Here is a 25,479-nt window from a genome sequence, read left to right on the forward strand (position 1 = left end):
AATATGTACGGTAATAATTTCCCCCTCGTCGTTGAACATCAATACCAACTTTCAGCCAACGGGGGCGCTGCGTCCCCACTTTCCACGCGAGGACGTTCATAGATCCCTATATGAAAGAGACGGAGCTTTGTGCCCGAAACTAACAAAATATCCAAACCCGTACCCGAATCTGACTAATGAATTAAAACAACGACTTATCCGTGAGGTAATGACGGGGTATTTGTTTGTAGGAGGGTAAGGGGCGGCTGGGGTTGCTCGGGAGAGTTTAATTCACACAGTTTATGTGGGATGGTCAAGTTGGTGGTCGGTGTTTTGCCTCGCTGAGTGAACTTAGAGAGAGAAAACAAGTAAACAGTTCAGATATCCTAGCGTCTAAAGTTAAGATAACGACCACTGAGGATAAGTATCGAGTGATGCATCTGGGAATGTATTTGGGATAGCGATAAGCTGCGGGTTATTATTGTAACAGGTAACGTTAAATGTGAGTGTTGGCTGGATGTTTGCTCAATAGTTTGAGGCCTGACGGCTAGGCCATATTAGCCGCTCAAATAACAGTTTTACTCCGCAATGTATTTTACATTGTATTTTATTTTCTGAATGAGAGGAATTATGTCGGAATATTCATGCTGTATGGATAACCCCGTGAGGAAACTTAATTGTTAGAGTAGTTTTGTTTAAGTGTAAAAGCGCGGGTGGCGGAGCTCGTCTCGTTAGCTTTCAGGCTAGTGTTGCCGTTAGCTTCATTAGCTTCGCGTTTTTATTTCATGAATTTCCGAAAACCGTAGTGTGTAATGTTTCTATATAATTCTATAGTTTTAGAGGGGTTAAACACGCGTCTAAAGAGGTGGAAACTAGAGAACATGAGGTGCTTTTTAGTGTTTTTGTAGTTGTGTGGTGGGTTTGTACGCTGAACTTTAGTGTTGTTGCCCATAGAGGCCAGTAGAGGATCGTCTGTCTGGAGAAAGATGATGGAGTTCCCGCAACAGCCTCAGCAGCAGAGACCTGCGGGGGACGGAAAGATTATCTACCCAATGGGTGTCAAAGAAATTACTGATAAAATCAGTAATGATGAAGTCGTCAAACGGCTAAAGGTAAGTGCCACATGTGATCGCGGTTTTAATCACGTTGAATGATTGTATAAAGACACGTAGTACACTAGTATTAGTATTACATTATCAGATGTGCAGATTCAAAGGTGGCCTATGGTCACTTTAAATGGTTAATTTAAGTAAGAACAGTTATATCATTCACTTTAATGCTGGCAGACAGTTAAATAGTAACGTTGAGCCCTTTTACAGTCTTGTTAAATCTATTCTTGATGAATTAAGTATTTGTTAACTTGATGTACGTGTACCATTCATAGTTAGCACGTTTGTTAAATGCAAACACCATTGTAGGTAATTCTATGAAGTGATCAGACTTAGGAAAACACCAGCAACCCCCTGGCAACTATCATAACACCTTAGTATAGCAGTGGCACAAGTAAGCCCTACCCCTGTTTTTAGAAAATGTACTTGGCTTGCATCATAACATAGAATATAGAGGAAAGTGATAATCTTATTTTTGTCATTTCCAGTGTAGACGGAGGCATTTTGGACCAATACAGTTTTAACCAAACCTTATGCTTTTGAACTTGAATATGATCACTAAACCCACTAAAGCATAGCCAGATGCATGATACACAATAGGTAGTTTGAGTACAAAACCACAGTGTGTTTTTTTATTTTCTGCATGCCCGAACTTAAACAAGTGTTCCCTCAATCTCCAATGTTTTTGTTGTTAAGAAATGCTATTCGTCGTGGATTCGCAGTATATAATATGTTGGCAGATGCAGTCATTTTTAATAGTGAGTGTAATGACCACTATGATGCAGGGCCTGAAATTCATTTCTGTAAGCAGTGTTCGTTCATTTGGTTGTGGGGTGTACTCCTGATGCAAATACATTCACATTTGAAAAAGGCAGTGGCATGTAATGCATGACCGCACTACACCTACAAAACGAAAGTGAAATATGGCTGCCATAAAACAGTGAGTTTTATCTGATAGGACATGACCAACAGATAGATGGCCTGTTTTGATAGAGACTTGATTTTGATGTGACAGTCAGATGATTTTAGTTGTAAATCTAAATGTAGGAAATCTGTGATTTCATATGCTGATTTGAACGATGTTCCCATGCCCTGTGTCTTAATAAAGTTGCCGTGAATATGGCCATCATGAAATGTTATGCATTCACCACACCACCTATTGAAATGTGTTTAATAAGGAGTATTCAAGTTGATGCTACTGCCAAGTGGCTGTTCTGAGCAGTCCTGGATCAGATTTGTAAAAGGGAAAAACTCATATCGATCGACCTCTAGTCAAGCTGGCACAGTGTGTTTTGATAAGTCACCTGCTTAGTGTCAGGCATGCCCCTTCCTTTATTGTAATTACTTTGGTAATGAATATGCTGAAAAACAAGTGTATGACCAGACGCTTTTTAAGGGAAACTCAAGCAGGATGTTTCAAATCTGTATGCTTTGAATTATTGTCTTATTTCTCAGGTTTTATCAACAATTCAAAAGTAAGTTTTTAAACAAAATTTACAGCAAAAGATAATGTTCTGCAAGGATCATTAGCGCATAGGGTTGATCACCACAGACAGGATCAGTTTTTTCTGTATCTTTGCAACCAGAGTTAGGAGCGGTGAAGCGGGGTATGAGCTCAAAAGCTTAAAGCTACATCAGCATTTGATTTTCATGACGATAATTGGCTTGTTTTCTCTTTAATGTTTTAAATTGCTGTTATGCTATAATAATAATTATCATAATTTCACATCATTATGATAAGGTCAGCTCTATAACACCATACTAAAAGAACTCAGCCAGGTCACATCCCCTCTTTTTGCATATTCCTTGATTTATAGTGTCAAGGCATGAATTTCAGCATGGCATCACAGGGATTGCGCAGCATTTAAATAATTTGCACGTGTCGAGCTCTCATAATTTGAGAAATTCGATACATGTCTGGATATTGAACTTGAGTTTGTGGACGTAGAACGTCCTCTTGTTCGATATGTGTCAAATGTTTTTATCCCAGGTGTGACCCAGGTAACGGGAGAATTCCCCCATGTTTAAAAAATAAAATTCAATTTCTGATTGGGATGTTGGGAAGAAGTATGTTAGGGCTCTACGGTTTGGCCTAAAATCACAATTTTGAACATTATCTCTCGATTACGATTATTGAACGATTACTTTGTTTTTGTTTATTTGTTTTAAGAATATCAATATTAGATACCATTCTCAATAACCCAGGGAAAAACTGCCATCACATTAGGTAACCTGATTACCTATTTTTTATAATAAATACATAATGAGGTATATTTTTTATTTAAATATTTTTTGTTAATCTGATAATTTTACTATTACACTTAATATTTTAAATCAAAGTTGTAGGCTATTTTTCAAAATAAATGGACCAAAGCTTACATAAATAGTTTTTTTACTAACATTTAAAAGAGATTGATAATTAATTTGTCAAAGGTGTCCTGAACTGGCCGTTTTTATTTTTTTATACGGTTGTCTGAGGACTATTTATGACATGAAAATCAATAAGTAATAGGTTGTTTTGTACCCTGGTTTTGAGGCCGGCTCAAGAAAAGCTTGGTATTCAAGGGTGGGTCGCATTTTAGACTTGGAAGTAAGCACCCACTGCTATGAATGGAGAACAGTTCCAAAAGACAGCAGTGTGCTCTGTGATTTACATTTCTGTTTGTCTGTTTGACTACAGTTAGTTGGATCCTTCTGTAAACGTGGTAAGACACGTAGGTTAAACATAATCAGGACATATAAAGCGATCTCTAACAAAGCAAAAGTATATTTTTACTCGCATAAGATTCCGGTCTGATTCAATATTGACACCACACAATTGCTTTTTAATTTCAGTCTCTGCAAATCCAAAATCGCCATGTGCCTTGTTTACAAAGGAATCCATGTTGAAATGAAGCAAACAAATGCACAATTTAGTAGACGTGTCACTTGCCCGATCGGTGCCAGTGCGGTGTCGTCATGGAATTATAATTTGTATGTTTTTAAGACTTGTTTATTTAAATATTCCCAAGAAAATGCAAAAGAGGACTGGATTCGATTCTCACGTGCTGTTTGAGATATGCCCTCGGCCATAAAATTAGACATCACACAAAATACAGAATTGAGTTGAAAATGTTTGCAGGGCCTGTAAAAATTGGAATCACTTGCCCGACCAGGCCAATAAAAAAAACTTATGTTGAACCCTGTTTAAGTAGTTTTTGAATGTTGTGAGAAATGTGGTTGACTGGACTGTGTTAGGAAGAATGTTCCACCTGGAAGGAGTTGTGAAGGAGAATCAGCGGGAAAGCGATTTACTGCCCTTTTGAGAAGTTAATACAGGACACCTCTTGTTTACTGAACGCAGGGCTCTTTACGAGGTGTGGAAGTATGCCGGTGCGGATACAGTGATAGTGCTGTAGGCGAGCATTAGTGACTTGATTCTGATTCAGGCTTCAACCGGCAGACAGTGGAGAGAGATGAAAAGAGTTGTCACATGAGGCCTTTTGGGCTGTTGGAATACGAGGCGTGCTGCTGCATTCTGATTTGAACCAGCTGAAGTGGTTTGATAGCCCTTGCAGGAAGACCAGCATGGAGAGTATTGCAGTAGTCCAACCTTGAGATTACAAGGGCCTGGACAAGGAGTTATGCCACATGCTCAGTGAGATAGGGGTCTAACATTACTAATGTTAAATAAGGCATATTGGCATGATCACGTTTGTCTTTGCTATGTCATCAATGAAGGTCAACTGTTCATCGAATATGACTCTGAGGTTCCTGGCTGTTTTGGAAGGAGTGATTGTGGTATTGCCAAGTTTGATGGTGAGATCGTGTTGCATTGTGTGGTGTGGCAGAAATACGAGTAGTTCTGTCTTGGCAGGGTTCAACTGGAGGTGATGCTCTTTCTCTCAAGCTGAGATGTCTTCTAGGCAGGCTGTAATGCGAGCTGCTACAGTGGCATCATCTGGGTGAAATGAGTGTAAATCTGGGTGTTGTCAGCATAACAGTGAAACGAGAAGCCATGTGCCCGTATGATGGCTCTAAACATGGGAACTGTTGCGGAGACTCCGCTCAGGCCATCTTTCTAACATTAACCACGTTTAACCGGAGCGAATGAGATGAGCTTGTGAAATCATTGATCAGCGCACATGCATAGAGTGCTATGGTAAAAACAGTTGAGCAAACGTGTGATGAAACGAGTGGATGAAATTATGGATCTGTAAATAGAGCGTGCATCAAGCACCAGATGTGTTACTGAGACACTGCACTGGCCATCTTTTTTTACCATTAACATCAATGAACTGCCACAAAGAAGTCAGGTCTGTGAGATGAGGTGGGGTTCTGTTGTCACTAGGGATGTTCGATCCATCCACCTTTTTTGAATCTGATACCTGAGATTCAGTATTTGCCGAAACCGAGTACCGATCAGATACTAAATTACGATTTAAAAAGTGCTGAACAACTTCTTTTTGTAGATTTTTTTTTTAAACTTTTACACAAATGTAATATAAATCTTAGCGGTCCACAGAAGTTTCAGCTCCAAATACAGCACAGATCTTTTAATATATTATGCTCTAATTGCCCAGTTTAGCATGTGAGGAGAAACGCGCTATTTTGGATTGTGCTTCTTAGTGCAGCCCAAGCTGCTAGTGGAATATTCAAACATTCATGCACATCCTGAGTATTTAGGCATATTGCAAGGAGGATCGTTGCCTCGAAATGAAAGCATCCGTCGTCAAACACACTTACATCGCGTCTTTGAGCAACATACACATGGAAGCCGTACTGAACAAGATCAGTGGGAAGAAAATGTGTGTTGTGGTTGATGAAACGACTGACATTTGAGATCGCAGCGTTTTAAACATTGTTATAGGCAAGTCAGTAATAATTGGGGATCATAATAAGTATAATAACAAAAGTAATCATCAAAAACTATATATAATACATTTTTTGTACAAATTTCCCTTCTGGTACTTAAAATTCAATACATAGAGGCTGTTGCGAGAAATAAATAGAAAATGTAATACTAAGTGTAACCATTAGATGTAGAATAGACCCATATAAACAGCAACTTGTGAATATACAGTCCTGTGTAGGAGAAATTGAAACGGAGTTTGGGAAAAAATAAAACGTGTGCCATAATATCGTAAATGTTGTTTTAACCAATCAAAAACCTGCATTCACTGTCAGCGTGCTGTGTAGTCACATATTGCGCTGTCTGCCAGTGCGCATTCAGAGTGTGACATAGCAGCGCATCATTGTGGTCTTAATGAAAGAAGTCAAAGATGAGCAAGAAAATATGGGGGGAAAAACACCAACAACCTCGCAACCCATGCTAGATTTAATTGCCATACATGGGTCGTCATTATTAAAATGAAGGTGGTTTGGTTTTGAAAGGGTAGAAGTTATTCAAAGAACGCCAATCTGCAAACTGTGCAGATTGTCTGTAGCGGTCAAAAGCAGCTCGAGTCGACAATCAATCTTCGAACCAGCCAACCCCAAGAGTACGACGAATATGAAAATATGAGAGAATCAACTGAACACGACCCGTCTGCAGCAGACAGTGTAAATGCAAAAAAACACACGTAGCAAACATTGGGGTAATCATTTTTTGCTTGTTGTTGAAAACCATTACATTTTCTATAGTATCTTTGTATATAAATATTGGGTTAGCATTTTATAAAATGAAGCTAGTAGTCCCATATAAGACTTACAAACACATTTTCTAAGGATGAAATAAAAATATTGTGAGGTTATCTGCAAAATCCCAGTACACATTGAGAATTTTTCGGCCAATATCGCAACACCCCTAGCACTTCGTAATGTTAACAAATACAATCTCATTGTGAAGTGTTGCCAGTTTATTTCCAGCTGTGTTAAACATGTGACAGTAACATTTGGAAACGCACTTTATACTGCATAAATAAAATAGCTTGTTCTGTTCCGAAAGTAAATGAATTTGCACATCTTTCAAAACTGCTTGACTAGTGCTTGCATATATGTACTTGGAGATAACAGTTCTCAGGTGCTTAGATTGGCCAAAATGTGACAAATCAAAATTATACTGTTCAACTAAGCAGAAAGACATCTTTACATCTAATTTTGAGATTGCTGCGCTGATAACGTCACATGTGAATTAGCACATTTATGGCTTCATTAGCTGTGTTATGTTTTGTCACTTGAAATGTTTTTCTTTAACTCTCTGATCACATTATATTGTATTGTAACACAACTGAATGCTATTTATATTTATTATCTGTTTTGTTGTCATAAAACGAGTATAAAATTGCATCTAAAAACGACTCCATAGCATCTCATGTTTAATCCAACCAGCGGTTACTTTAACTGCTGCTAAAATCGAAGATTGAAGAGCAGAGGTGATTTTTGGCTATATTAGCCTACTTGTTTTTCTCATGCAGCGCACATCCATGTGTTTTTTATTTAAGATGCGAGTGATAGTTTTATTGTAGATTGCTGTATAGAATTCGATGCAAATTCAGAAATATGAAAGAAAACACTGTTGCTTTTACAGAGCTACAACTACAGAGCAAGCACACCGCATCGCAGGGAGGGCTAGACCTCGCACAGAAAGGGTGTGTGGGAAACTCTTCTAACCTTTCGTAAAGTCATGATAAACTCGATCAGGCGTCTTCTCTGGCAATAACATATGTGACTGTTGACGTTTACGTGGAAATGCAAGTACCCACACGCATATTGAAAACACCGCCGGGCATGAGAGAGCGAGGCGCTGAGCGCTCGCAGCTCTTCAATGAATTAAGCTGTTTTAAATAGAAAAATGTAAATGGGAATCAGGACAAATCTTTTCATGGTGACCAGTGTTGATAGTGTGGCAGGCCGCGGCGAATAAATCAATATGGGAAACAGACAACACAGTGATATGTTGTTTTAAGAATATTCTTTTTGGCGGAACAAATTAGACAATAGCGGGCCCCTGTAGTCTAATTAATGAATGGGAAACAGTGCACTGGATACATTTCTAGGGCTCTTTCTCTCTGGTGTCGTGGAATATGTTGTCATTTAATGGGCAAAGATGGTGTGATGGCTGGGGGAGAGTCTGGGGTTGTTTTGGAGGTAATTAGAGTGCTTGACTGGCTCTTGTGTTTGCAGATTTTCCACTGTGCTGTTTTGACTGCTTCCCTTGAGCTCAGAGCACTGGCTTCCCTTCCCCCACATCACGTGTGCACATACACTGTCTATGATAGAGTGAGTGAATTTAGGCAAAAGCAGCTCTGGGTCCTAGAGCTAGACTCATGTAAGGCTTGTGAAAGTACATCTAGTATTAGCACTGACACAACATTTCTCCACTGATACTGACAGCCGAATATTCCAGTGATATCTGCTGATTCTGAAGATTAAATACACATTCTTAACTTTGTGAATGTTATTAGTTCATATAATGACTATTAATATTAAACGTCAAACTGGTGGTGTTTCTAAACATTTTCTGTATACAGAGCGCAAATCCATTCAGTTTTTCTGGCCCTGTTCATCAGCAGTTTTTAAACAATCCAGTCCCACCAGTAATTTGCAAATTCTTTTCTAGATTAGATCTGCAGCAAAAGTAACATACTTCCATAACATTTGTCACCTCATAATGTTCTCTTTTTATATTGGCACGTGCAGAAGGGGGCCAAAGGGATTTTTGGAAAAAATCGTTCTTTTGCGAGGAAAAAATCTTTCTTTTGCGACAAATTATGCATGATTGCGAAAAAATGTTGACATTTTGTTGATTTAGCAATTTATTCAGCGATTGCGGAAAAACTGGAGGGTCTGACTATCGGCTGATGTTGTGAAAAGTTGCTTTGTCATTGTGCTTGTTTGTGTGTGAGGTCTTTGGATTGAAACTCGTTTTCCGACTGCATCGAGTCCGTATATCTAGAGCTCTTATGATTCCACGATTCACAGTGTGTCCTGCTATTTAAATATGTCATCTGACTGTTTGAGTGAATAAGGTGCACAGTTGAGTGTTAAACGTTGTTAAACGTAAATGTTGTTTTTCAAAAATCCTCTCCACCCTATCACTTTTCCCATTCATTACCAATTTGTCCGGCCATTGTTGCCAAGTTTGCAGCGCTTTCACTAGATTTTGCGACTTCTCTGATCCCTTTAGCGATTTTTGTTTTCAAAAAACATGCATGATGATCCAGCAGATTTTTGGATAAACCTTTGCTTCGCTTTAGTGGTAAAATGTTATCAGTACTCCCCCGCTAGCACAAAGTCTCGCTTTCCCAGTGCAGGAACGCCTCTCTGCGTTTGTGAGTGAGCAACAGGGAGAAGCCAAAGACACTAGATGGAAAGCCTACAACTTTTAGCCAAAAAAGCGAAACGGTTAATGCATAACGCCCTGGCTTTAGTGGAATGCAGGAAAGAAGTCCGGATGCTAGTTTTTTAATAGATGTCAATGTGTTTTGTTAGACATTAGTTTCTCCAATTGGACGTAGTACAGACGCTTCGATCTCCCTGTAATAAGAGTATCTCTGGAGAGGCAGCACATTCAGTTCACTGTATGACAGCCGGCTTGTAAATGAAAGTGTACCAAAGAGTGTTTACAAAACCTGCCACTGTTATTGACTTTGTATATATGCACGGACACAGTTCGTCTATAAATTAGCACATGGCTACAGAGACAGAGGCTGTGTGGCAGAACATCGCCAAAATCTCCGCTCTTTAAGGTGTGTATGGTGATTCTATCAGATGATGTGTCTTGGTTATAAAACAGGACTGACAACAGAAAATATGAAAATGACAACAGCTTTATTTGGCAATAATCTGCATGTAATAATTAGAACGCAGAATCAAAACAGGTCTAAAGTTACAACCTTCACAAGCTCTTGAAAATACGATAATTCCCACTACAACCCGGAAATAATTTATTAAATTGTACCCTTTTAAAGTTAACAGATATAAAATAAAAATAATTATGTATTTATATTTTTAATCCACATTATTTCTGCTTTTGTAGTGGGAAATATCCCACTTACGAGGTGTCTTGAACACACCATTAAATAGCTCATCAAATGAAAAAATACTTTTTCTGCGTTTAAGTGCTATAATCGGGTCTCTGGAGCATCTACCAACACAGAAAACTTGAAAAACAAGAACCCAGTAAGTTTGTTTTGATGTGCCTTTCTCTACACGCATGTGAGAAATCGAGCCATTCAGATTTCTCTCCTGTTGTGACGTAGAGGGCGGCTCTTATTATAATGTTACCGCCCCTTAATCTACACAATTTCACCCATGGCACTACCGCCATTGTTGTTTTCAAAAGCGACAACTGTGTACGTGACGCTTTGGCTAAAGTTTGTGGACAACATGCAAAATGTAATGTAGTTGGCTGCACAAATGAGCACAATTATTTGTTTAGAGGCCCAACCTCGTAAGATACGAATTGGAACTTGGACTGGAAATCCCTAAGAAACCATAAGTAAAAACCTACTACTTCTTTTTCAACCTGAGACAGTACAAGCAGGATAAGGTTTCTTTGTTGTTATTCAACAGGGATAGAAAACAACTGAACGAGATAAAGCTGCAGATTTAAGTCATATTGATCAACAGTAAGAATTGACGAAAATGTACTGTCTACTGTATATAGGAGGATAACGTTCTGTGAGCATATGATAGCAAAGGGCACCAAGTCAGTCACAGGCTTATTGTGTGTTCACATAGAGCGCGAATGAGGCGTCAAAAACGCGCTATTCGCGAGTAGTTGGACGCTTGAACATTTTGTGTTTACTCACTTCATTCGCGCGTGAAATTGTATGAACACGTATCATATAGCTCCGGGTGTCCACACACTGAGATGAGCTTGTCCTCCATTTTTTATTTCTGCCTCTGCTCGCTACGTCGTCTACGTCACTACTAGAGCAGGCGCCTGATTGGTTAACGTGGCGCGAATTTTCGCCAAACATCAGATTTTTCAAATCGCGCAATTCGCGTCATTCGCGTTATTCGCGCCGCCTCATTCTAGCTATTCGCGCCGCAAGCGCGTCTATCGCGTCTTTGCATTGACTTAACATGTAAATCACTCGCGCTTGACGCCTCATTCCCGCTCTATGTGAACACACAGTTAGTAGAACAGCCAAAGCCCGTGTTAAACTTACTCTATATTTATATTTTATTTGGTTGTTAATACATAATGTGTGTTAAAATGTTTAGCTGCGGCAAGATGTCACTGTTGTTTTGCTATTGAACGGGGTGAACACTGCAGTTAGTTTAGACAAATTATTTGATACGTTTAGAAACTAAACCAACCGTGGAGAAGTTCAGGAAATGTCATTAAGCTAAACGATTGCAATGGCAGTACTACACGTGTGTTGTGTTGACACGCCGGACGGAAAGGGGGTGGTGTGCGCAGTAACTCATTATCATTTAAAGAAACACACCAAAACAGGTTGCCGTGAGCATAGCGGTTTTTGACAAGGCAAAAAGGTTTTGCTTACACAGCCATTGTGTGTTTTTAAGCAAGTTACGTTATAGAGATTTCATGACGTCCCTAATAAATCATTAATTAGCATGTGACGTCATCCACTGCCACAGCTTCACAAAATCATAGTGGAAACACTTTGTATTTAATAATAATGACCTTTGTCCTGCCTATTCATGTTGGCTGCATTTGTGTATTATTTTAACGAAGACAACAGACATTTTATAACCCATTTTACGTGTGTTGCAACTGTTTGGTGAAAGGTTAAAGCGGCCGTATATCTCATGTTAATCTTGAGTCATTTATAAAAGACAGATATAGCTGAATAGGCCTGTCGCGCAATATATGGAAATGAGTGTGATCATTTTTGGTGCTGCAATATATTGCGATTGTTTTTAAAAATAATTATTATATTATTCTTTACATAAAATGTCACCAACATTTTACTCGAGTGCACTGCTCTGGACTCATCTGCTCTCTGTGGTGGAGGCGGGGCTTCAGGCAGCGCATCTATCCACACACACACGTGAGAGGCGGAGTCAGCGGAAAGCGACAGGTGAAGAGAAGTGAAGCCACTGCTTTGTAAAGTGTTTCATGGCAACTACAGACAGTTAGGAAGAACAAGTCCCAATGGATTTGGTTTTAAAGTCGCAATCTTCAGCCTTTTCCCGTCAATGCAAATACAAACGTGACAGCGTGAAATTTAACTTTTTGTTTTAGTTTTGTTTGTGTTAACTGCACTGCACTTTTTTAAACAAGGGTGTATTTATTATTATTTATTTGGGTTTCTTTAATATTTTTAGACAATGTCTAAATATTCTTAAGAATAAAACGTTCTTTGGAAGAGTACTTGCATTTGTATGCTATTATATTGTAATACTGTCATTATATAATCAGTAGCATTAAATAGTCTTAAAATGGCAATAATATTGCATATTGCAATTAATTTTGGTGCAATGTATCGCACAACAAAATTTAGTTATGCGACAGGCCTATAGCTGTATGATTATTATCGAAAACATGCGACGCGTGTGGGGGGAGGGGGGGAGAAACTAAAGCACATTTGCACACATTGTCAAGAAAGCAGACATCAGTTTCACTTACCACGTATGGTTCATGTCCAGAATCTTTAAGCGCTGGGACCGCTGCTCCATCTATCAGTTTCAAACGATCTCCAAATCCAGCGTTATATTCACCATTTATATAACATTCATCATCCAAATCCACCGAACAAACAACAGCTAAACTTTGCGAACATATTGCTCTCTCCTGCACACAAGTGAAAGTGACTTGTGCACCAATAAGGGACTAAGAAAAGTTTTTTTCACGTTCGAAAAAAACTTTCCGAAACCTGTACAAATTTTGGGGGGGGTGTATCGAGCATAGAAATAATACATAATACGTCCAGCTCGTTTTTAGACAAGTTGACCATGTTAAGCATGAGAAGACAGCACGTTTGCGTTTGCTCTTCGCCAAATCTGCAAATCTCTCCTTCAAAATGTAAATGTCAGACACAGGTGAAAATGGTTATGTTGATGATGGTTCATCATTCATGATCAATCACCCAAAGCAGCGGCTTTTCTGTTGTTTTTATATCAAGCTAAAAGAATTTAAAAGGAGCATAGTACGCACCCAGCTGAAGATGAACCTAAACTGGAAATTGTAGTGCGGTTTAACTACTAAATTGATGTTTAAATGTGTTTTGACTAGGTAGGGCTGTCAACGTTAACACATGCATTACATTTCTTTCAGATTAACAAAAATATTTAATGCAGCATCCTTTTGTTTTGTCATCCTTTGTCTAGCGTCCCACAGGTTCTAGCTGTAGAACGTGGCGCTACGTCCCGTCGTGTATATACAGTCACAAGCTAAAGTCTGCGTCAGTGTATCTGTCCAACAGCACAACAGACTAATATTATTCTCTTTCGTTTTTGAATGAATAAAACCCCACAGGATTATGCCAGAAAGGCTGTTTTCTCTAGCATTTTCATAAACACAGGCTAAATAAAATCCTAAATGAATGCAGAGTTCTGAAATGGGGGTGGCGTCTTCTGCGTAAAGAGACCGCTCTTAAAGGGGCCGCGTCCTTAGACCTACTGATGTGACTCCTGTCACTAATGTTAATCAAAGAACAAAAGAAAAGAGTCATTTGCTGTATTTTGTAGCTTTAATGAGAATTCTTCTGTATCTAATTTACAATTTGGCATTTAAGACTGTAAAATGTTTGAGAACCTCTATTCAATTTCTGTATATTTCTGACCTGTTAGACATGATAGCTCTCAATTATACTTTTGAATGGTTATAATTCATGTTAAAATAAATAAAAAATAATAATTTAATAGAGACATCAATTACAGTACTAATATCAGAATATATTATTATACTTTATTGGTGTGCAGATTTTTAGCAAACATTTCACCTTTCTGTCAAATTAGCTGGTGGTGAAGACATATATGGACATGGACCAGGACTCAGAGGAGGAAAAGCAGCAGTATTTGGCTCTGGCTCTCCACTTGGCTTCTGAGTTCTTCCTGAGAAACCCCAACAAAGATGTGCGGTTACTCGTGGCCTGCTGTCTCGCTGACATTTTTAGGATCTACGCACCAGAGGCTCCCTACACCTCACACGACAAGCTCAAGGTACTATATTAAGTGCTCAAGACACCAGCAGCTCATGACTGAAAACTGAAGATCGTGACACTTTACGTGTCACGCTGCACATAGCCAATCTGAGATATAACAAAAATAAGTGAGGGTGTCTTTACACATCAAATTTAAACCATCATACCAATTAACTTGCTTTTTTTATCAGGAAATCTTCCTTTTCATTACACGACAGTTGAAGGGATTAGAGGACACCAAGAGCCCCCAGTTCAACAGATACTTTTACTTGCTGGAGGTGAGAATCTTCAATAAATTGGAACAGTCCTAGCAGCTTGGTTCAATGTTTTTGTGCATAGCAGTTTGATTGTGTTCACATTTTGAACTGTGATTTGTTTAGAACTTGGCATGGGTGAAGTCCTATAATATTTGCTTTGAATTGGAGGACTGTAACGAGATCTTCATCCAGCTCTTTAAAACTCTCTTTTCTGTCATCAAGTGAGTACTCCGAACTATCCCTCCTTTCTGATGCGTAATTTCCATCATCATCTCTTAGATTTAGTTTCTTGTTCATAGACTTGGTGTTTCGAATGTTTCTGTTTTATGCAACTTTTTTATGTCCTCCCTCTCTTTCCCCCCTCTCTTAGTAACAGCCATAATCAGAAGGTGCAGATGCACATGTTGGACCTGATGAGTTCCATCATCACGGAGGGAGATGGAGTGACGCAGGAGCTGTTAGATACAATCCTCATTAATCTCATCCCTGCTCACAAAGTAGCCAATTACACACTTGATTGTTGAATCATACAACACCTTATGACTGCTCATTAGCCAATCCCATCACAGATCTCTAATCGTTTTGGGGTTTTGCTTGTTTATTCTATAGAACTTGAATAAGCAGGCGTATGACCTGGCCAGGACACTTCTGAAGAGAACTGTTCAGACCATTGAAACCTGCATTGCCTCAGTGAGTCATATGTCATTTCACAATTTCTGATTCACTATCAAAAGCATTTTCAATTATGCTTATTGTATTTATGATTAGACAATTATGTTATACTTAATATAGTGTATAATGCACACTCAAGAGCTCAGCATGTGTATAGAAATGCATAAATGTTATTATTTTGTTATCACTTATAACAATTATAATGATGTACTTTTATAGTCAAAAGTGAACCAAAATACCCTTTAAAGTTCAGGGACAATGTCAATCTAAAGAGAAGCAAGTTCTTTCTCAATTCACTTTTATTTCGAATGAGTTTTCAGAACAGGTGTGAAAGTATTTGTTCTTATTGACAGTTGAGTGTTGACTCCGTTTATTTCAGAAACAAAGACTTTTGTTTTCTTTTCTTGTAGTTCTTTAATCAGGTGTTGGTGATGGGGAAGTCCTCTGTGAGTGATCTCTCTGAGCACGTGTTTGACCTCATACAGGAGCTCTTTGCCATTGACCCTCTGCTTCTTGTGTCTGTGATGCCACAGCTTGAGTTCAAACTGAAGGTGACCAAACTTGTGCACTGGCGCAAAACTATCAAGCTTGTTGCTTAAATGTACAGTCGTGGCCAAAAGTATTGGCAGCCTGTGACATACATTTTGTGTTTTGCAAAGTTTGCTGCTTCTGTATTTGTAGATTATTTAGCCACGTGTTTATATGGTATACTGGATATCTTAAGTTAGCATGTCTTAAGTTTTAAAGACATTTATTGGCAAAATCATAATATATTCAAAGAGTCAATATTTACAGTGTTGGGCCTTATTTTTCATAAACTCTGCAATTCGCTCTGGCATGCTGGATATCAGCTTCTGGTCCAAATCCTGACTGATTGCGAACGTTTCTTGCCTTGTTAGTGCTAAATTGTCTGCTTCTGCTTGTCCACTCGCTTTTTGAGGATTGACCTTAGGTCCTCTGTATGGGATTGACTTTTGAATTATTTAAAATGCATGTGAACACTCTACATAATAATCTCTAAACAATGTGAATAAACACCACAACAGTTTAAGCAGAAACATTACAAACACAGCATTTATATTGCTGCAAATACATTTGGTCACGACTGTACTTCAGCCTATACTTATATTGCTTTAAAACTTAACTAATTTTGTTTGTATCTTGTTCGTGTAGAGTAATGACGGAGAGGAGAGATTGGCCGTAGTCAAACTATTGGCTAAACTCTTTGGCGCCAAAGACTCTGAACTGGCCACACAGAATCGGCCACTCTGGCAGTGTTTTCTGGGAAGGTGAAAATCTCTTGCAGCAATAAAAACTGGACAGAAGGAGCACTTTTCTAATTGAAATCACCATTCTTTTGTTTTTTTACAGGTTCAATGACATCCACGTTCCTGTCAGACTGGAATGTGTGAAGTTTGCTAGCCACTGCTTGATGAACCACCCGGACCTCGCCAAGGATCTTACAGGTGTGTGTGGGTTAAATGTGTTCTCAGTTTATTTCTGTAGATATTATGTAATTTATATCTTGCTTTGTGTGACATCATCAGAATTTCTGAAGGTGAGATCACATGACCCTGAGGAGGCTATTAGACATGATGTCATTGTCACCATCATTAATGCGGGGAAGAGAGACCTGAACCTGGTGAATGATCAGCTGCTGGGGTTTGTGAGGGAAAGGATGCTGGACAAGAGGGTGAGACAGATAAAGTATTACATGAATGAAGATTTAGATTACTGCACGGTTAATCATTAAAAGATCACGATCTCGATTCAAACACACATTATCTCATTAATGGAAATCAACGACTCTCATGTGTCTATTGCACTTCTGACTAAATTCGATCTGTGCTGGTGCAGGCAAATTGATAAATCTTTCTAAAGACCTTTAATTGCAAGTGTAACCTTATATACGAAATATTTCTGTAGTAAAACAAATTAATAAGTTACTCCTATGCTTTAATACCTATGGTATTTGTTGTTAAGAAATTCTCCCTATAGATACTATAGGTTAACCATGAAATCTGTAACAAGTCCTTAATATTACATAAATAAACTTTTTTTCTCTGGACCACTTGTAAATTGTGTATTACTTTGTCGTCATTCAGAATCGTAAAAGAATTGCAATCTCTTTTTGAAACAAATAAATCGTGATTCTCAATTTATCCAGAATCGTGCAGCTCTAAATTCGAGTCTAATGCAAAATGAGTTATGCAGAATGTCAAACAAATAATCTAGTTAAATAGTTACTACATTTTAGTAACTAAAATCTAATAAAATTATTTTTCATATACTTACATGTTAAACCTCAACATAATGCAAAGCTTTGTGTGATTTCTTTCAGTGGCGTGTCCGTAAGGAAGGAATGATGGGTTTAGCACAACTGTATAAAAAGTACTGTCTACACCATGAGGCTGGGAAAGAGACTGCTCTGAAAATCAGTTGGATCAAGGACAAACTCCTACACATCTACTACCAGAACAGCATAGATGACAAGTACGAGCTACAAACACGTACAAAGAAATTATTTGATGTGCTGTATTGTTCCTTATGCAAGTCAATGTAGCATGTATGAAATTTTAAAACCACTGATTTGTATTATTCAAACTGTTTGCATATTAGGTTGCTGGTAGAGAAGATCTTTGCACAGTATATGGTTCCTCACAGTCTGGAGACTGAGGAGAAGATGAAGTGTCTGTACTATCTTTACGCCTGTCTGGACACCAATGCAGTAAAGTGAGTCTGGGTCATGTTGTAAACGCTGTATCAGTTTGCCAGTATAGAGTCTGTAGTTCTCATCTAACTCTTTGATGTAGTTTCACTTTATCGGTATTAACAGCACTTACTCTCACTAATGAATGTCTTCCAGAGCACTGAATGAAATGTGGAAGTGTCAGAATATGCTGAGAGGTCTCGTTCGAGAACTGCTGGACCTACACAAACTGCCTACAGTAAGTCACGCAGACATGTTTTTATACAATTATCATGGAACTGATTCTCAATTGTAATTAAAGGGATAGTTTAGTTAAAAGTTAAAAAACTCTTTTTTTATTTTATTCTTTATTCAGTTTTTCTATGCTATCGCATATTATTCAGTTAAGAATTTTGCTGTAATTTGATAACTTTGATGCTTTTCTCTCAATGCAGTCTGAAGCAAACACCACAGCCATGTTTAGCAAGCTAATGACCGTTGCTAGTAAGTAACATGCATATCTTCTATAAACATACAGTTATGAGAGAGAACAGGTTTTATAGTGTACAATCTCTCACTCCCTCAGAGAATCTCCCAGACCCAGGAAAAGCTCAGGACTTCATGAAGAGGTTTAATCAGGTTCTGGGTGAGGATGAGAAATTACGTCTTCTACTCGACCAGCTCATCAGTCCCACCTGCTCCTGCAAACAGGCTGAACAATGTGTGGTGAGATTAATCATCATTACATCATCATCATCATCATGTCACATTCAGCACTGCACTATACGCTTACATTACAACCCTTCGGAAATATCCGTGGTCACATTGCTGAAAAGTATACAGATTTGAATTCTTTGAGCATGCATGTGTCTACAAATTCATGTATCTTATTGAATTATTTGGGCGTGTTTGTTTTCAGAGGGAAATCACACGAAAGCTGACGTTTCCCAAGCAGCCCACAAATCCGTTCCTGGAGATGGTGAAATTCCTGCTGGAGAGAATCGCACCTGTTCACATCGACTCCGAGGCCATCAGGTACTGTCTGAATGAGAAATGTGTTGACTTTTTCAAACAATTTAAACATCAACAGTACAATGATTGACATGAGACAATGCCAGTTTTTCTCTTTCTACACTTATACATCCATATGTTTTGTAGAATAGTTATTACAATAGCAATTGATGTTGATATACTGGATCTAAACTATGTCTGAATGTACCGATCTAACTTGAGTGCTTGCCAAATAACACAGTCAGTACTCAAGATCCAATACTCAAAGGAAATTGAAATTGTGCGCAGAAGAGAATGCACACCGGTATAGGATGTGGACTCATATCAGTGCATCTGCAGAAGCCAGAAAATAAAAGAGTGAGACAGGAATTGAAGCTGAGTGAGTGGGAGAGAGATAAGGGCAAAACAGTCTGTGTGGTTTTTCCAATGGTTGTGTAATAAGACTTGAATGGCTGTTTAAGAGTGAGACACCTAGTGAGGGATAAGCGTAACTACATGTAAGATCTGCTTTTCAATCATTGTAATGATATATCGTTTGTGTGCGTACAGTGCATTGGTAAAGCTGTTGAATAAGTCAGTTGAGGGTACTGCTGATGATGATGAAGAGGGAGTAACCCCTGATACTGCCATCCGCGCTGGGCTCGAGCTGCTCAAGGTTAGTACTTGGAAATGTACTGAGATACTAGGATATTGCCGCTTTTAATTCAGTTTTTGCCATATTCTTGACTATGTTTAATAAGTTTCCTAATCTCTCTTTTTCCCCAGATTTTGTCATTTACTCACCCAACTGCATTCCACTCAACTGAGACCTACGAGTCTCTGCTGCAGTGTCTGAAGATGGAGGACGATAAAGTAGCAGAAGCTGCAATACAGATCTTCAGAAACACAGGACAGAAGATCGAGACCGAGCTGCCACAGATTCGCTCGTACGTATACTTTTAATCATCTGTAAGGAGCTAGTACCAAAAGTTGTGACCCAGTATGTGAAAACCAGGCTAAAGTCTCGGAATCAAATTATGAGATAATGAGCATTAAAGTTTGATTTCATGGATTTAATTCACTATGATTTCAATCTTTGACTTTTGGCATTACTCAGTTTACAGAATGTTTTGTACATTATGTAGAAAGACAAAAACGACTTTACTTGAGTTTTCATAGACAGGGGGCACATTAAGCCTGCTTCTCGACTCTATTAAAGTCAAATATAAAGGTTTGTTTTAGCAAAATGTTGTTTTGTCTTTGTGTAGGACTCTTATTCCCGTACTGCATCAGAAGGCAAAGAGAGGCACCCCACACCAGGCCAAACAGGCAGTCCATTGCATCCATGCCATCTTTCACAACAAAGAGGTCCAATTAGCTCAGATATTTGAGGTAAGTGCGTGTGCCTGTAGCAATGTCAAACATTAGCTGGAGTGATGATGTCATGATAGCATGAACAATGTCATGCAACAATTTGCCTGAGAAGAGAGTTTCCAGGTAAGTTCTGTATTAGTGATCTGAACTAAAATGTTTACACTTGGATTATCTATGCAGCTTTTGACATTGGGTTATCATCATCATTTAAGAGTCACAATATACTAATTTTATTATACAGGAGCCTTATTTTAAACATCTTTTCATTTCACTGTCTTGTTTCAGCCGTTGTCTCGCAGTCTGAATGCAGATGTGCCTGAACAGCTCATCACACCACTCGTCTCCCTCGGGCACATCTCCATGCTGGCCCCCGATCAGTTCGCATCACCCATGAAGTCCATCGTAGCAAATTTTATCGTGAAGGACCTTATGATGAACGACAGGGTGAGCTAGATGATTTAGGACTCTTGTTTGAGCACATTACCGTTTTTTGTTTGATCTGCAAGTTCAATCATATCTCTCCATCTCTCTCTTAAGTCTGTGGGAAACAAAAATGGACGACTCTGGACAAGCGATGACGAGGTTTCCCCGGAAGTGCTGGCTAAGGTAGAGCTTTTGTTAAATCACATTGAGTAAACAAATCACTTGGCACTTTATGTGTGTATTAATATGTGTGTGTTGCAGGTGCAGGCCATTAAGCTGTTGGTACGTTGGTTGCTGGGAATGAAGAATAATCAGTCGAAGTCGGCTAACTCTACTCTCAGACTCCTCTCGGCTATGCTAGTCAGCGAGGGAGACCTCACAGAGCAGAAAAAGATCAGGTAATGCCTGCTGGGATTTTGTAAAATCATGAAACTATATACTTGGGGCTTATTTGGCTTCTGACGTGACATTTTTGTGTTTGTAAATATAGTAAGTCTGACATGTCCCGACTGAGGCTTTCAGCAGGAAGCGCCATCTTGAAACTGGCTCAGGAGCCTTGCTACCATGACATCATCACTCCAGAACAGTTCCAGCTCTGTGGACTTGTCATTAATGTGCGTTTGACACACAACTCCTAAAATTCCCACACACACGCAGGGAAATGTATTAACTTTGACTATATTGATACACGTTTTTCTAATATCATGCAGTGTAAAATGATTCTCTAAAGGCATGTTGTTCCAAACTTGTCTATGACTTTTCTGTGGATCACAGAAGAAGATTTTTTGAGAGATGTCTGTGGTTATGTGTCCATATAATGAAAGTCAATAAGGGCTAGTGTTGTTTGGTTACCAACGTTCTTCAAAATATCATCATTTGTTTTCTGCATAATATAATTCCCACCCTCTCTCTCTCACTACAGGACGAGTGCTACCAGGTTCGACAGATCTTCGCTCAAAAGTTGCATGTTGCCCTGGTGAAGTTGTTGTTACCCCTGGAGTACATGGCTGTATTCGCTTTGTGCGCTAAGGACCCAGTGAAAGAGCGACGTGCTCATGCCCGGCAGTGCCTGCTCAAGAACATCAGTGTTCGCAGAGAGTACATCAAACAGAATCCCATGGCCCATGGTAGATACACTCATTCTGAGTTTCTGTGATTCTTCAGCCTGGACCACAATTTCTTTATCTTGTTTATCTTCTGTTGTCTTTCAGAGAAACTGCTGTCTCTCCTTCCAGAATATGTAGTGCCATACATGATCCATCTTCTAGCTCATGATCCAGACTTCACCAAACCACAGGACTTTGAGCAGCTCAGAGACATCAAAGAGTATGAGTTTTAAATTGTCTGTTCACTTGTCATTATACGTATATTTTACATTTACATGTATACACTATATGTGAAGAGATTGGTTCCAAATTAAAAAATCATGTTTTTTTATTGTGCATTCCAATTAATATCAATCAAACTGCAGTTGATCTGTTTTGATGTAAGCCATAATACCTTAACAAAAATTAAGTACTCAGTTAAGAAACACAATACGAACATGATGACATGAAAATCATTAAAAACAGTTGTCCAATTTTGGAACCAAACTCTTAATATATACATACACATATATATAGTTATAGAGCCAAGTTATGCATTTTAAAGGTGGGCAGGGATGAAAAATCTAGTTCAGTATGGTTAATTTGTTCAGAAGTAAGATTTTGGTTAATTATAACTACCAGTGAACCAGTATAAATGTTGTTAAAAGATCACAATGCACTGCAGACATTTTTGGTATTCACCTGGTTGAAGTCTGTCATCTTTCACCTAAAAGTACATAACGTTAAAAATTAACTATACTTTCCTATCTTCAGGTGCTTGTGGTTCATGCTGGAGGTTTTGATGACAAAAAATGAGAATAACAGTCATTCATTCTTGAGAAAGATGGTGGAGAACATCAAACAAACAAAAGACGCTCAAGTCCCCGATGACCCCAAGGCGAACGAGGTAAGTCACGATTAACCTGTTAGGGTCTGACTGGATGCGAACTTGGTGACACATAGTGTGTTTTCATATCTTTGTTTTTACAAATTCACAGAAACTGTACATCGTTTGCGACGTGGCGTTATTTGTGATTGCAAACAAGAGCACTTCCTGTCATCTGGATTCACCAAAAGATCCTGTGCTGCCTAGCAAGTTCTTTACCCCACCTGATAAGGTAATCGCCACTTTTGATGTGCCACTCTGCTCTTTACAATCTGACATTTCTATGAAACTCATTCCATGTCTCCCTCTCTGTAGGACTTTATTAATGATAAGGAATATCTGTCAGCAGAGGCCAGAACAGTCCTTCAGACAGGAAAAATCCAGGTAAGGATTTCAGCTTACACATGCTGCTCTTTCCAACTGTATGCGAATGATATCCAGGTGACTTTTGCGTAAATGTACCGGAAAAATAGAACATTTACATAAATCTCTGGGGTTCATAAGGCACATGTGTTTGGGAACTTCTGCTTTATACAACTAAATAAATGATAATAAATGACGTGACTACATATTTAGCCACCACCAAAGCCGACACCCGTGCTGGGAACCGTGAACAAGGCGTTAACGGGAACAGCGCGCAGGCCATACGCTAAAACTACCACCTCGGACACAGGAAGCAACGTAAGCACCAACTCTCAGCCCAGCTCCCCTGCAACAAATAAAAGCAGGTTTGTTTATATTCACACACTCTTTGGAAAAGGTTATAGTATTGGAACTTCCATTCACACATTCTCTTTGGCTCACTCTAAAGGGATGCCAGTTCTGAGGCCTCTGAAACAGGAGCTAGGGAGAATGAAGAGAATCCAGTCATTACGAAAACAGGAGATGTAAAAAAGGTTGGTGAGAGTTCATGTGAACCATAAAAGTGATACACGTGTTCACATAGGTTGTATCTTTATTGGGTCATTTTGTTTGACAGGAAGACACTCCTCAGGCCAGCGGGAGGAAGCGCGCTGCTCCCGCAAGCGACGGGACAGAAAACAGCCAGTCTGTCAACCCTGCAGGGTCACAGCCCCCTCCCAACAAACCTCGACGCGGTCGACCCCCTAAAAACCCCACTGGTGTAGCCACACCTGATAAGGAGACCGGGGCTACGAGGGGGGGAGGAGCCGGACGCGGCCGGAAACGAGCGACGCCTGCTGAGGATCCCGCTTCCACGGTCTCAGCTGATCCAATCAGTAGCAAGACACCAAAACAGCAGAAAGAAGCAGGGCCACAGAGACAGATCGACCTGCAAAGGTATCTAAGTGTAAACGAAATGACGCAGGACTGCAATATATGTAATCCCACACTAACCCCTTCAGATCAGTTCTGAAAGTTATTTTAAGTTAGATCATTGCTCTGGAAGGATGGCATTTAATATATTTGTCTAAAATACAGTTTTGATTAATATGTGTTCTTTCTTTGTGTAGTTTTACACCGTAACTGCCAGGAATAAGGTATGAGAGGATTCGGTAGCACTTTATTTTACACACGGTGTACTTGTAACTGTAAATATAGTTACTGGGTAATAACCCCTAAACTTATACCATGTTGTTACTTGGGTAAGTACACTATAGGAACACATGTACTGTAAAATAAAGTGCACCGAGGATCCTTTTGTAGGTGTAGTCTCTCATCATTTTGTTAAATTCATAACTTGATCTTCGTGTGTGAATAATCAAAAAAGATCACAGACGGTTTCAATATTTTAAGTTATTTTGTCGAAAAGTTGTTACATTGGCATGGAAGGTGACTGAGCTCTCCAGATACACCAAACAGTTTTCGTGCTGAGATTTCCTAGTGTTTTGCATTAAAGTTAACTTGGGGTCCATAAAAATAAAAACTCTCCCAGATTGTCAGATGGGTTTTGCATTAAAAGCATTTGAAAGACCCAAGTACATTTCAAATTAGTCTCAAAGATGTAAATCAACAGCATTCAGCAAAAGAATTTGCATCCGCTGTGTAAATCGTTTTGTTAGAATCCAACGCGTCTCTCTGCACCTATTTGCATGGGACGTGTAAACAGGCCTATCCTCATGTCACCTTTCAAACAAGTCTTGCATGTGTAGATGAGGCAGATGTTTTGTTTTTGTCCAAGATCAGCGAAAGTAGCGCAGCGAGATCAGCAAGTATCTCTGAAGACATATGGAAGTGAAGGGGAGACAGAGAGAGAGTTTGAGTCCAGCCCAGAGTATGTGCTCTCACTCACACAGCTTCTGGAGCAGCAGGGAGAAACCATTCACACACAGCTCAGGGGTGCAGCAGGCCAAAAACAGGAAGTGTCCATCTATACAGCAGAGCAGGGAGAGCTGTCAGTGAGTGTTTGAGAGGAAAATTCAGAGTAATACCAAGCCTTAACCTGATGGGTTATGAAATGTTTTTGCTTAGAAGCAAAGGACAAGATGACTGGTTTGAGCATTTTCCCCTTTTTGGTAACAAGTAAATGCCCTACTTGGAGTTGCTTTGTCATGCTGCTATGATATGGATTGATTTACATTATTCTCTTTGTTTCAGGTAAAGCGTAGATTTGTGAAGACCAGGACGGTCAGGCAGTAAAGGCGGAAATGACCCAACCCGAAGAGACCTATCCACATCACATCCACATCAAACGCCCTTCACAAATCTGAACTGTCATTACCCCGCACCTCAGATTATGAGGAATTCTTTAGATTCAGATGTTAAAACTTGTATTTAGAAACACAAATCTGTTTCTCTTCATTCGTTTGAATTTGTTTTTGGCATTTTCTGTTGAAATGTTTTCTTGTTGCTCTTTGCCTCTATGTCTGGAGCTATTTTTAAAAACATTTAAAAAGAAAAAAGTTTTAATCCAAGCTAAGGTTGCTTATTAAATGCCTGGAAAGGTTTTCTACCGTTTTCTTCCCCGTCTCCTCTTTTAGTCCTCTTTTAAACCCAAAGATTCTAGAAGTTACATT

At 39.1% G+C, this 25,479-nt stretch overlaps 1 protein-coding gene across 4 annotated transcripts; it reads left to right on the plus strand.

Moving 5' to 3' along the window:
• Positions 1–33: 33 nt before the first annotated feature.
• pds5a (PDS5 cohesin associated factor A) lies at positions 34–25,420 on the plus strand. 4 transcript variants are annotated; one of them, XM_079461850.1, is made up of 34 exons: positions 34–205; positions 934–1,091; positions 13,944–14,147; positions 14,320–14,406; positions 14,509–14,606; positions 14,756–14,882; positions 14,995–15,075; positions 15,468–15,608; positions 16,231–16,346; positions 16,429–16,523; positions 16,605–16,750; positions 17,399–17,550; positions 17,677–17,790; positions 17,924–18,005; positions 18,202–18,250; positions 18,333–18,472; positions 18,666–18,781; positions 19,307–19,412; positions 19,523–19,683; positions 20,005–20,128; positions 20,396–20,554; positions 20,648–20,716; positions 20,795–20,931; positions 21,024–21,147; positions 21,456–21,660; positions 21,745–21,859; positions 22,393–22,525; positions 22,617–22,736; positions 22,820–22,888; positions 23,081–23,232; positions 23,316–23,400; positions 23,484–23,803; positions 24,645–24,861; positions 25,061–25,420. In XM_079461850.1, the coding sequence occupies exons 2-34, from the start codon at positions 966–968 to the stop codon at positions 25,100–25,102; spliced, it is 4,212 nt and encodes a 1,403-aa protein (XP_079317976.1). In that variant the 5' UTR covers positions 34–205; positions 934–965; the 3' UTR covers positions 25,103–25,420. The 4 variants fall into 4 exon arrangements, with proteins under 4 accessions (XP_079317976.1, XP_079317978.1, XP_079317977.1 ...); XM_079461851.1 differs by having other exon boundaries at positions 205–469; XM_079461852.1 differs by lacking the exon at positions 24,645–24,861.
• Positions 25,421–25,479: the final 59 nt, after the last annotated feature.

Source organism: Barbatula barbatula, assembly GCF_947034865.1.
Source record: "Barbatula barbatula genome assembly, chromosome: 8".
NCBI classification, from domain to species: Eukaryota; Metazoa; Chordata; class Actinopteri; order Cypriniformes; family Nemacheilidae; genus Barbatula; species Barbatula barbatula.